The 13,772-nt window shown below is 42.5% G+C and overlaps 1 protein-coding gene across 1 annotated transcript in view; it reads right to left on the bottom strand.

Annotated features, from left to right (window-relative positions):
* Positions 1-1,258: 1,258 nt before the first annotated feature.
* LOC142197492 (adenylosuccinate synthetase isozyme 2) overlaps positions 1,259-13,772 on the bottom strand; it is a 140,047-nt gene continuing 127,533 nt past the window's right edge. Inside the window, exon 14 of the mRNA XM_075267793.1 lies at positions 1,259-1,462. Within this exon, the coding sequence (XP_075123894.1) occupies positions 1,410-1,462 (53 nt within the window). The 3' untranslated portion in view covers positions 1,259-1,409. The remainder of the gene's footprint in view (positions 1,463-13,772) is intronic.

Here is a 13,772-nt window from a genome sequence, read left to right as displayed (position 1 = left end):
CCAGCTGGCACATCAGTAATCCTGATATATTTTCTACATATTTCTTATGATTCGATGGTTTTGCATTTTGGAGGTGTGTGCTTGTTTTATGTCTTTTTGTGTCTTTCTTTGGCAGTTTATATCATCTGCCCCGCTGTATCAAAATTCATGTATTTTTATGAAGTAAACAATAAATATTTATTATATTTTATACTATACTCCTAGTGTTACGCATATATTGCTTTGCCTTCGGGCTTTCTTCTTTGGTCGTGTTTTCCTGGCTTGTCCAGCCTTTTTTGATAGATAAATTGGTATGTTTGAGGCACTTTCTTTATGTGACTGCTAAAATTGTCAAACTGCCAATTTGGATTAAAGGTGTTTGGCCATGTCAGCTTGTCAGCAGTGCCTTGAGCAGATCAGATAATATGCAAAAGTGTGTACACTCAGGGTTAGTGTGTGTTTACACAGAGAGATAACAGCCCTGGCTTTCTCAGAAGCTGAGATAAGAGCAGTGTAATATAGTAGTTTTTGCTGTGATTGAGGAACAATTTATAATATTAGTAGGATAGGAAGGATAGGATAGGTTACAGCTTGCTGAATGCCTCTTTCTCATCTCAAGTTGGGTTATAAGTCAGCATGGGACGAGGACCTGGATAACACCCTAATCCCAGCCTGATGGACCGAGTTTTGGACGCTCATTAGTAAAGCCTGGCATTCTCATGGAGCCCTCCTTAAAAATTCTTCAAATCACCAATTGGATCTGTAGACATGATTGTATTGTATGAAACGATTGTTGCTACTATTTCAGATCTGCGTTTTGGTCTGACCGAGTTAACAGGTCCAATGTCCCAAGCATGTCATAATGTCTCCAGCTTTAATCTCTTGATGTGGTTGACTGTTCTGTTTCTTTTCTGCCCCTTGATAGGGGCCACCTCCTCCTCCCCACCCCGACTTGTGCACTTGTGCCTGTCCATCTCTTTTAAGTTTGATATAGGTTGATTACCTTTTTATTCATCTTCTCTTACCGAATTGTCTTTTGCTATCATATTTATGTAAAATATTTTAAGTGAGAATAAGCACATAAAAGTTGTCCAAATGTTTAGCTACGCTTTAAAAGAGAGACTACTTTACTCTCTTAAAGGGGTAAAAGCTATACAATTCAAGATATGCACCCTAGAATTGTGCCATTTACAATGCAAGTTCTCTATGTTAGTAGAGAACCAAAATTAAGTAATTATGGCTTTTCAAACGTGGGAATCGAAATTAAAAAACTCAAAGAACGAGAAGAATAATTTTAATAGCCAAATCATAATTCCAGAAAAAGAAATAATTTCTTTTCCCTATACCATGCTCATTGTTTTAGATTTCAATTGTTCAAGTCAAAGTCTACGTTTGTAAAATTAGGTCCAATGAAGAAAAATTTGCATTTTTCAGAAGCACTGAATTATTGATTCTCTAGATTTGCCAATTCCAATCCATTTAACTGCAATGAAAAAAAAAGAAACAAAAAAAACAAAGTTAAACATTTAATTGTACAGTTAAAAGTGCATAGCAGGTAAACATAATTGTGACCTATTCACTGGATTCAATAGTAGTTAATGGTGTATTCCTTAGTTTTTTTTTGTTTTTTTAATCCACTAGGGAGGCTTAAAATAAGAAAGTAAATGGGAAAAAAAGGGGGGGGGCAGTGTGGAAAAAAAGTGATAAAAAGTAAAATACAACTTCTATTTACTACATTTAAGAAATAGAGCAAAAGGATTGTTGTTAATATTAAAATATAAAAATTTGATTACTGGGGTGATACAGTGCCTTGAGAAAGTATTCGACCCCCTTGACCTTTTCAGCCTTTTGCCAAATTTCAGGCTTCAAACAAAGATATAAAACAAAAAAAAAACAAAAAAAAATTGGGGGGGGGGGAGAATCAACAAGTGGGACACAATTGTGAAGTGGAAAAACATTTAATGGATATTTTAAAGTTTTTAAACAAATAAAAAACTGAAAAGGGGGGCGTGTAATATTATTTGGCCCCTTTACTTTCAGTGCAGCAAACTCACTCCAGAAGTTTCTCTGAATGATCCAATGTTGCCCTAAATGACTGATGATGAATAGAATCCACCTGTGTGTAATCAAGTCTCCGTATAAATGCACCTGCTCTGTGATAGTCTTAGGGTTCTGTTTAACCCCTTCCCAACATCCGCCGTAATAGTACGGCGCTGCCGGGAAGAACTTCACGCAAACCGGCGTAGTACTATGGCGGCTGCATGGTGCGCACACAGAAACTGTGTGCACACCATGCCCTGCGGGTGTCAGCCTTAACATACGGCTGACAATGCTTTGTAACACCCGCGGTAGGAACCGGGTCCGATCGCAGGTGTTAACCCCTGAGATGCCGGCGGTCGAACATGACTGCTGGCATCTCCGGGGATCGGGACATAATGGTGCCAATCAGCACCCCCCCACGACGGTTTCGGGGGTGCCGGTGTTGGTAGTGGGCAGCCCGGGGTCTGATCAGTTACCCAGGGTCTGCCCCATGCCGTCCCCTCCACGTACCTGGTTGATCCTGCCAAATCGATGCGGTCAGCCCCGTGCGTGTGCATGAGGCTGAGAGCTTCCTGTACTCTGCAATACATGTGTAACACGTGTATTGCAGCGTACATCCAGTGATCAGCAGATCCCTGCTTCAATCCCCCATGGGAACAGAAAAAAAAGTTATAAAAAAGTAAAAATAAAAAAGTTTAAATACCGTATATACTCGAGTATAAGCCGAATTTTTCAGCCCAGTTTTTGTTCTGAAAAAGCCCCCCTCGGCTTATACTCGAGTCAGCAAAAAAAAATTTTTATTTTTTTTTTTTTTAGGAGGGTGAGGGGGGTTTATGACCATCCACAATGTCAATGTATAGAATCTCCCATAAAATAGTGCAATTTTTTTTTTTTAAAAAAAAATAAAAGTTCTTAATCCCTCCTTTCCCTAGAATACATACAAAAGTAGAAAATGACTGTGAAACACATACACATTAGGTGTCCCTGTGTCTGACAGTGCCCGGTCTACTGAATATAGGGGATCTGCAGTGCTCCTGTTCTGTCAGGAAGGGGTTAATAGGAGCACTGCAGATACCCTATATTCAGCCAGGCTGAATTCCAAGTGGGGGGAAAAAAAACAGTCCTCAGGCTCAGGGAAGGGGCAGACAGACAACCAAAACACCCCCTCCCCTTCCCCAGCATCTACTGCACCCAAAAACTACGACCATTTTAATTTTTGAAATTTTCCAGTAGCTGCTGCATTTCCCCCCCTCGGCTTATACTCGAGTCAATAAGTTTTCCCAGTTTTTTGTGGTAAAATTAGGGGGGTCGGCTTATATTCGGGTCGGCTTATACTCGAGTATATACGGTAAGTTTAAAATAAATTAGAAATAAATAAAGCCCCAAAAATCTCTTTCCCATATAAAATGTTTTATGTAAAATAAAGAAAAATAGAAAAAAACATTAGATATTTGGTATCACCGCGTCCGTAATAACCTGAACAATAAAATTAAAACATTATTTAACCCGAACAGCGAACATCATAAAAAAAAACAAAAACGTAGAAAACCGCACAAAATAATGATTATTCACCACCTTTCCCTTACAAAATGTTCAATAAAAATTAATCAAATAGTCAGATGAAAACTAAAATGGTACCAATAAAAAGCAGAGGTCATCCTGCAAAAAATAAGCCCTCAACCAGCTCTGTCTACCGAAAAATAAAAATGTTATGCCTTTCAGAAGATGGCGATGCAAAAATAATTGATTTTTTCCCCTGAATTGAATTTTATTTTGCACAAATAGCAACGCATTAAAAAATAATCTAAATGAGGTATCGCTGTAACCGTACCGACCTGCAGAATAAAGGTAACATGTTACTTATGCTGTACACTGCACGGAGAAAAAAAATGCTAAAAGCAATGCTAGAATTGATGTTTCCTTTTACATCCCACCCAGAGAGAGTTAATAAAATGTAGTCAATAAGTTACAGGCACCCCAATAAGTTACAGGCACCCCAAAATGGTGGCATTGAAAAGTACATCTAATACCGCAAACACCAAGCCCTCATATGGCCACATTGCCAGAAAGTAAAAATAAAAATCTATCTAATCTAATCTTGTACAATGTGAAGACAAAAACCCCAAAAGTCGCCAAATCATTAGGACATAAGTGGCTGTGACTAGAAGGAAATGTATATGCTGAGCAAGCAATTTTCAGGGGACACGAGAATACACCAGCGCTGATCCCCCAGAATGCCCCTCTTCCTCGTCCGTGTCATAGGAGCTAGTGGGAAAATAGAATGGGATTTGGTGTACCCAATTTACTCCGCACAGCTTACATATTTCTCTTCGGGGTTAATAATGCTCACTCCATCACTTGATAAATTCTTTGAGGGGTGCAGTTTTCAAAACGGGGTCACTTTCTAGAGGTTTCCACTGTTTTGACACCTCAAGGGCATTGTAAATGCGACATGGTTCCTGAAACTGATCACAGCCAGATCTGCCCTCAAAAAGCTCCTTGGCGCGCCTTCCCTTCTGTGTCTCGCTGTGCGTCCATATATTAGTTTATACCCACAAGTGGGGTAATATGGTAGTTCGGAGAACTTGTATAACAAATTGTGGGATGCGTTTTGTCCTTTAGCCCCTTGTGAATGTGCAAATTCTAGGGCTAAACTAAAATATTAGTAAAATAAAATCAAATTTGAAAATTTCACCTACATTTTGTATTAATTCCTGTTAAGCACTTATAGTGTTGAAATACTTGATATATGTTGTTTTGGCTGATTTAAGGGGTGCAGTTTTGAAAATGGGGTGATTTATGGGGGGTTTTAATACAAGGGTCTTTCAAAAGCCCTTCATAACTGGATTAGTCCCTTAAAAAATGGGTATTTAGAAATTTCTTGAAAATTTTGAATATTGTTGTTTCCCTTGTAAATCTCATAATGTCCGTAAAAAATAAAAGGATGACTAAAGTTTGATGCCGACATAAAGCAGACATCAGGGACATGAGATTTATGATATAATTTTGGTGGTCTGACTATCTGTATGCAATGCACCTCATTTCAAACTTTATAAAATGCATATTTTTCTAAATTTCCAACAAATTTCCTATTTTTTTCATAATTAAACAAAAAACATATCAACCAAAATTTACCCCTAACATGAAGTACAACGTGTTACGAAAAAACAAAGTTTAAAACTGGATTTGGATACACAGCTATAAACATCTCAAGGAGCACTGTGCAAGGTGCAAGCAATAATATTGAAATGGAAGGAGTATCAGACCACTGCAAATCTACCAAGACCAGGCCATCTCTCTAAACTTTCATCTCAAACAAGGAGACGACTGATCAGAGATGGAGATCCGAAGTCTTGCTTACTATCACAAGGATTTAGCCGCGGGGATCAAAGAGGCAGCTGGAGGAGTAAGGGTAAGTTCCCACTGGGTTTTTTGGTCCGGAACCTGAGGCTTGGTTCCAAAGCATCAATCCAGTCACGAATTCCAAGGGAGTATCTACTGCTTTGCAGAGATCTCGGAAGGAGGATATACTGGACATCCTACTTGATTTGGAGGGCAGATTTTCTTAAACTGCGTATTGCGGGCACGGTTCTCACTATTGCTGGCTGTTACCTCCCTAATCATGGACAGCTGGTCTATTGTAGAGACCTGATCGTGAAGCTGGCTTAGTTCAGTGAAGGTATAAGTGATATAAGGGGGAGACTATGTTCTCAATCCCTCCACGGACTCAAACCTCTCCCGTCCTTCGCACTCCCGTCCCAGCTCCAGCACCTTTAGACCTTAATCCTTAGCATGCAGTTAATTAATGTGTGGCGGATTGGCCCGACCAACGTGATTATACCTATCACTCCCGTGGAAGACTCATAGCCATATTGACTTTTCCTAATTAGCCATCATGCCCTCTCTTGGTCTCCTGTAGCACGGATAGGCACGACCAGAGAGTCTGATCACATGCCTGTATTTTTATCCCTTGACATACCAGGATTGTTTCATTGCCCTTTCACAACAACCTGCTTAAAAATACTACATGCAAGACTGATTTAGGTGACGCAATTCGGGCCTTCGGCCTCCCTCAAGCCCAGGATGGCAGGACGTCCATAACCAGATTGAAATAGCTGCACTCTTTTGTTCGTATTACAGGGATTTTTATAACATTTGTGGTCAATATGCCGACCTCAACCCGGAGACTCTCAATGGGAAGATTAGGGACTATATCACTGAAACAGCTCTCCCAAATGTATCCGACTCAGATAGATGCCTCCTAGAAGAATCATTCACAGAGGAAGTCGCTGCAGCCATATAATATTCCCCATTTGGTAAATCGCTTGGCCCTGATGGGTTTACTGACAGTTTCTACAAGTGGTTTTGGGAGCTTTTCTAACCTACAATGGCCAGAGTATTTGTGGACAATGCTACCTCGTCTGATGGCCACTCACTGTCAGCTCTCGTCACAGTGCTCCCAAAACCGGGCAAGGATCTGACGTACCACCAAAACAGTGGAGAACCCCAAAATGTGATCCCACCCTATCTTCCTTAATACTCCTGGCAAGGGACAGAGATCACATAAAGACAGTAGGAAAGTATGGATAGGATTGTTTGAAGTTTTTTTTTTTTTCTTTTCTTATGGTAGAGTTGGAAGGGACCTCAAGGGCCATCGGGTCCAACCCCCTGCGAGTGCAGGTTTTCCTAAATCATCCCAGCTATATATGTTTATCCAGATTCCGCTTGAAGATTTCCATTGATGGAGTGCCCACCACCTCCCGTGGCAGCCTATTCCACTCTCTCACTACCCTCACTGTCAGAAAGTTTTTCCTAATGTCTAATCTGTATCTCTTTCCCTTTAGTTTCATCCCATTGCTTCTTGTACTTCCTTGTGCTAATGAGAATAGGGTAGATCCCTCTGCACTGTGACTACCTTTCAGATATTTGTAGACTGCTATTAAATCTCCCCTCAGCCTTCTCTTCTGCAAACTAAACAATCCCAGTTCTTTTAGCCGCTCCTCATAGAACACGGTTTGCAGACCTTCCACCATTTTGGTTGCTCTTCTCTGGACTTGCTCCAATATATCGATGTCTTTCTTGAATTGAGGCGCCCAGAACTGTACACAGTATTCCAGGTGTGGTCTGACCAGGGAAGAGTACAGCGGAATAATGACCTCTCTTGATCTAGATTCAATGCTTGTCTTAATACATCCCAGAATTTTATTAGCCTTTTTTGCAGCAGCACCGCACTGTTGGCTCATGTTGAATTTGTGATCTACTATTATGCCCAAGTCCTTTTCCCCTATGCTATCACTTAGTTCTATTCCAACTCCATAACGGATCTGGCCACAACAAGAAAGACATCCAGATAAGGTACTAGTAGAATGTCCTTGGTTCTTATAAAAGGACATCATCTCTAACACAAGATTTGTGAATGTTCTAGGGCAGGGGTAGGGAACCTTCAGCTCTCCAGCTGCTGTGAAACTACAACTCCCAACATGCTCCATTCACTTCTAAGGGAGTTCCAGGAACAGCAGAGCAAGTATGCATGCTGGTAGTTGTAGTTGTGCAACAGCTGGAATGCTGAATGTTCCCTACCCCTGCTCTAGGGGCCAGAGAAAACTCTTTTAGAATTGACTATGGGAGCCCCTTTCATGTAGATGGCTACTCTTAAGAATGACTGGCCAGAAGTAAAAATGAGCACATGGTAACATGCGTCTTCCAGACCAATGGATGCCATCACACAGTCTTGAAGAATCCTATTTGTCATGAAAGAGTCGCCACATGGAATCTTTTGTGTGTCTTCAACTGATGGGAGTTTTATGTTCTCACAGCGTTTGCTTGGGTTTCCTCCAGGTACTCCGGTTTCCTCCCACATGCAAAAGATATACTGAATGGTACATTGGTTTTCTGTAAAGTAATTGACCCTTGTAGGTGTTGGTGATGAGCTCCTATACGGCCACTAAAAGAGCTCCCTGAACTTTTACTTGTTTGAGATATGTACATTACAAATGTTTGTCATTGTCATTGATTTATGATTACCCAGTAGGTCCCCTTGGGCTTACTTACTAAAAGCAGAATTAAATCCTTATCTTTTGATATTAGGGAATACCTGAACTAAAATGTTTTGTCAATGAAGATCTGATTTCTGACTTCATGCCCTGTTATACTGGATCCTTCATATGTTGATTGGGGATGGAAATTATTAGGAAAAGCTTCAAATTTGAGACTTAAAAGTATTCCCATGAACCAAACCATATTTAAAAATATGCAGACAAATAAAAGTATACAAAAACCAGACAAAAACCTCTTTTTGCAAATATAAATAATTAAAAATTTTGCAGAGCTTTCAAATTTCCTTTAACCATCTTAGTGGTGGTCACAGTCTGTGGTCTTGACCAGTTGCCAATAGATATGACCATGAACACAGGAACTATCTAAACTCTCAAACCCAGCCATAATTTTCTTATTCTGACCATATTAACTACCTGCACACTTTCTACCTGATAACCTATGTACAATAAGGAAATCATGGCTAATTTTCTGACACGTTAGACAATATCTGTAAAACAATGTAAATTTTCAAATAATTTAGATTTGCAAAAGATTTGCAAAAACTTTTAATTGCGTAAAAATCTAAATATTATTATGTTAGTGGAGACAACTCTTCAATCCTTTTGCAATAGTAAAGAGGATCCATCTGTTTTTGCAGAGACCTTTTCGCATGTCAACTCAACTCTTCCCCCCTTTTTTTGTTAATCTGATATTTTCTCCAGTATTTCATCTAGCAAGGGACAAAAAGTGTTTATACAAATTCATAACATATAATTCACCCTTCTCTTCCCCTTATTTGAACGTCCTACATGCAGAGTTAGAAAACACCTCATCCCTGGCTGGCCAATTTTGGGGAATCAACCGATGTGACCAATAGGAAATCAACAGCTTAAGAAAGACCAGGGAGGGAAGAAAATCTATGGGGGGATTTCTCACTAAAGTGTTAATCTGAGATAGCCAACATTTTAAGGAATGGGCAACACAGGGGACAGCAAACGAGGTTCTGAAACCCACTGTGGATTCCTGCCAGGGTCTTACAAAACACAAAAACCATGGCCAGAGAGTTGACCCAACCCTGTATGCTACATCTCTAATAGATGGGGTTAGGGGAACAATCATTTGTACCCTACCAAAGATGTGTACCTCACAGAATATAAGGAAAGCAATCCACAGAAACATTCAACTAGAGGTACTCAAAATGAAAACACCATTTTAGAACATAAAAGATGACAAAAACTTATTATTAAAGAGGACCTTTCATCAGATCGGGCACAGGCAGATTTATATACTGCTGGAAAGCTGACAGTGCACTGAATTCAGCGCACTATCGGCTTTCCCGATCTGTGCTGGTGTAAAGCGCTATCGGTCCCGGGACCGTAGCGCTTTAGTGTCAGAAGTGTATTTCTGACAGTTAGCCAGGGACGCCCTTCTGCCCAGCAGCACCTATCGCGCTGTACAGTGGAGCTGGGAGGAACGCCCCTCCCTCTGCTCACACAGCTCGTCCATAGACGAGTATTATCAGGAGCGGGAGGGGGGAGTTCCTCCCCGCTCCACAGTACAGCGCGATAGGCGCTGCTGGGCAGAAGGGCGTCCCTGGCTAACTGTCAGAAACGCACTTCTGACACTAAAGCGCTACGGTCCCGGGACCGATAGCGCTTTACACCAGCACAGATCGGGACAGCCGATAGTGCACTGAATTCAGTGCACTGTCAGCTTTCCAGCAGTATATAAAACTGCCTGTGCCCGATCTGTTGAAAGGTCCTCTTTAAAGTTTATCATTTTTTATTTTCTTAAATGGTGTTTTCATATTGAGTACCTCTAGTTTAATGTTTCTGTGTGCTGGATTGCCTCCCAGGGTTTTTTAAACTGCAGATTTGCAGCCTTGGATAAGGCAAAGATCCTAAGTCTACAAGTAGAACGAAGTCAATTATCTTCACCCACAGGGACATTTAAATTATTCACCATGTCCAAGTCTCTTGTTTTGTTGAGGATTGTTTGATATTCAAAGGGACAAGTACGCTGGGGACAAATAAAACTTTGCATTTGGGTTCTTTCATTCTTTCTTATTAATTACTGCTTAAATGTTCCTGTGAAACAAACAGGTCAAACCTTCAAAACATACTGACAGAAATGGATCAGGATTCCTTGGAATCCACAATATTCATAGTAGATCTGACCGCCCTTACCAGTCTACTTCCATTTATTTATTCCTTAACAATCTTCTTCCAGGTATACTCAGACAAAATTTCACCATCATCATCCTGAAACTCAAACAGACCTATATGACCTGACTAAATACTGGGTCATTCTCATGATTTTTAATCAAATTCGTGATTTCACCTCTAACAATCGGAAAAATGTTATTTTTAAATTATAAAGTATCCTCTGCAACAATATTATCAACATCATCATCAATGTCCTTAGTTTAACTGGAAGATAGCTTTTTGCATACTAAACATTCCTCCTGTAAGGGTACGTGGGTAGGAGCGTCGAGGATGCACCTGGGTGACAAATCTGACTAGAGACCCAGTTCTTTCAAAAATGGCATGACACATGCAGTCCTGTTCTCTCTGGGCCAAAAATGACATGCTTGTTTGACAAGACTGAAGAAGTAATTCATCCATGCAGACACCAACCAGGAAAACCCCACCTGCTCCTTCAGAATGACAGAGACACCCCACAAATCACAGGCATGGCTATGCAAACAGAAGTACTATTGCTTCCAGGAAAGGCTCACAACCTAGGGTGAAGTCTCATACATAGAAAATAAACCTAGGAGCAGTCAGTTGCACATGTATCCAAAGTATCTTCTGGAGGCCAGAGCTCCTCAGGCTAACCCATCCAGGTGGACAAAACACCTGAAATGGATTAGCAGAGGCATATGCCACTTATCTTTTCATGTTTCCTCTGCCTTGGTAGATCGGCTTCTCCATTGGTGCAGTCAAAAATTAAGGGATAAAATAAAACAGTCATGCTTTAGTCTGGACCTTGTAAACTGAATAAAATCAGTAAAATATTCTCCTGAAGAACACATGACTTGAAAAGACATTCCAATTTTTGACACTTTTCCTGGAAATGTCAAAAATGTTTGATAAATGCAGGTTAAAATTCTGGGATCTCTTATGTTGAGAATGAGTTGTTTGACTATTTAGGCAAAAATAAAAACGGCAGCAGAAATCGCTCCATTATTTTTTCCTAAACACAGTGACCCTTAGTCTCCGCACAGATCACAGTCCCAAAACTTGAACGCAAAGCTATAAAAATTAGAGATGAGCGAACACTAAAATGTTCGAGGTTCGAAATTCGATTCGAACAGCCGCTCACTGTTCGAGTGTTCGAATGGGTTTCGAACCCCATTATAGTCTATGGGGAACATAAACTCGTTAAGGGGGAAACCCAAATTCGTGTCTGGAGGGTCACCAAGTCCACTATGACACCCCAGGAAATGATACCAACACCCTGGAATGACACTGGGACAGCAGGGGAAGCATGTCTGGGGGCATAAAAGTCACTTTATTTCATGGAAATCCCTGTCAGTTTGCGATTTTCGCAAGCTAACTTTTCCCCATAGAAATGCATTGGCCAGTGCTGATTGGCCAGAGTACGGAACTCGACCAATCAGCGCTGGCTCTGCTGGAGGAGGCGGAGTCTAAGATAGCTCCACACCAGTCTCCATTCAGGTCCGACCTTAGACTCCGCCTCCTCCGGCAGAGCCAGCGCTGATTGGCCGAAGGCTGGCCAATGCATTCCTATGCGAATGCAGACTTAGCAGTGCTGAGTCAGTTTTGCTCAACTACACATCTGATGCACACTCGGCACTGCTACATCAGATGTAGCAATCTGATGTAGCAGAGCCGAGGGTGCACTAGAACCCCTGTGCAAACTCAGTTCACGCTAATAGAATGCATTGGCCAGCGCTGATTGGCCAATGCATTCTATTAGCCCGATGAAGTAGAGCTGAATGTGTGTGCTAAGCACACACATTCAGCACTGCTTCATCAAGCCAATACAATGCATTAGCCAGTGCTGATTGGCCAGAGTACGGAATTCGGCCAATCAGCGCTGGCTCTGCTGGAGGAGGCGGAGTCTAAGATCGCTCCACACCAGTCTCCATTCAGGTCCGACCTTAGACTCCGCCTCCTCCGGCAGAGCCAGCGCTGATTGGCCGAAGGCTGGCCAATGCATTCCTATGCGAATGCAGACTTAGCAGTGCTGAGTCAGTTTTGCTCAACTACACATCTGATGCACACTCGGCACTGCTACATCAGATGTAGCAATCTGATGTAGCAGAGCCGAGGGTGCACTAGAACCCCTGTGCAAACTCAGTTCACGCTAATAGAATGCATTGGCCAGCGCTGATTGGCCAATGCATTCTATTAGCCCGATGAAGTAGAGCTGAATGTGTGTGCTAAGCACACACATTCAGCACTGCTTCATCAAGCCAATACAATGCATTAGCCAGTGCTGATTGGCCAGAGTACGGAATTCGGCCAATCAGCGCTGGCTCTGCTGGAGGAGGCGGAGTCTAAGGTCGGACCTGAATGGAGACTGGTGTGGAGCGATCTTAGACTCCGCCTCCTCCAGCAGAGCCAGCGCTGATTGGCCGAATTCCGTACTCTGGCCAATCAGCACTGGCTAATGCATTGTATTGGCGTGATGAAGCAGTGCTGAATGTGTGTGCTTAGCACACACATTCAGCTCTACTTCATCGGGCTAATAGAATGCATTGGCCAGCGCTGATTGGCCGAATTCCGTACTCTGGCCAATCAGTGCTGGCCAATGCATTCTATTAGCTTGATGAAGCAGAGTGTGCACAAGGGTTCAAGCGCACCCTCGGCTCTGATGTAGCAGAGCCGAGGCTGCACAAGGGTTCAAGCGCACCCTCGGCTCTGATGTAGGAGAGCCGAGGGTGCACTTGAACCCTTGTGCAGCCTCGGCTCTGCTACATCAGAGCCGAGGGTGCGCTTGAACCCTTGTGCACACTCTGCTTCATCAAGCTAATAGAATGCATTGGCCAGCGCTGATTGGCCAATGTATTCTATTAGCCTGATGAAGTAGAGCTGAATGTGTGTGCTAAGCACACACATTCAGCTCTACTTCATCGGGCTAATAGAATGCATTGGCCAGCGCTGATTGGCCAGAGTACGGAACTCGACCAATCAGCGCTGGCTCTGCTGGAGGAGGCGGAGTCTAAGATCGCTCCACACCAGTCTCCATTCAGGTCCGACCTTAGACTCCGCCTCCTCCAGCAGAGCCAGCGCTGATTGGCCGAATTCCGTACTCTGGCCAATCAGCACTGGCTAATGCATTGTATTGGCGTGATGAAGCAGTGCTGAATGTGTGTGCTTAGCACACACATTCAGCTCTACTTCATCGGGCTAATAGAATGCATTGGCCAATCAGCGCTGGCCAATGCATTCTATTAGCGTGAACTGAGTTTGCACAGGGGTTCTAGTGCACCCTCGGCTCTGCTACATCAGATTGCTACATCTGATGTAGCAGTGCCGAGTGTGCATCAGATGTGTAGTTGAGCAAAACTGACTCAGCACTGCTAAGTCTCTGCATTCGCATAGGAATGCATTGGCCAGCCTTCGGCCAATCAGCGCTGGCTCTGCCGGAGGAGGCGGAGTCTAAGGTCGGACCTGAATGGAGACTGGTGTGGAGCGATCTTAGACTCCGCCTCCTCCAGCAGAGCCAGCGCTGATTGGTCGAGTTCC

This window comes from Leptodactylus fuscus, chromosome 3, assembly GCF_031893055.1.
Source record: "Leptodactylus fuscus isolate aLepFus1 chromosome 3, aLepFus1.hap2, whole genome shotgun sequence".
Lineage (NCBI taxonomy): Eukaryota > Metazoa > Chordata > Amphibia > Anura > Leptodactylidae > Leptodactylus > Leptodactylus fuscus.
The sequence above is the reverse complement of the archived record's forward strand: the minus strand, read 5'-3'. Positions and strand labels throughout refer to the sequence as shown.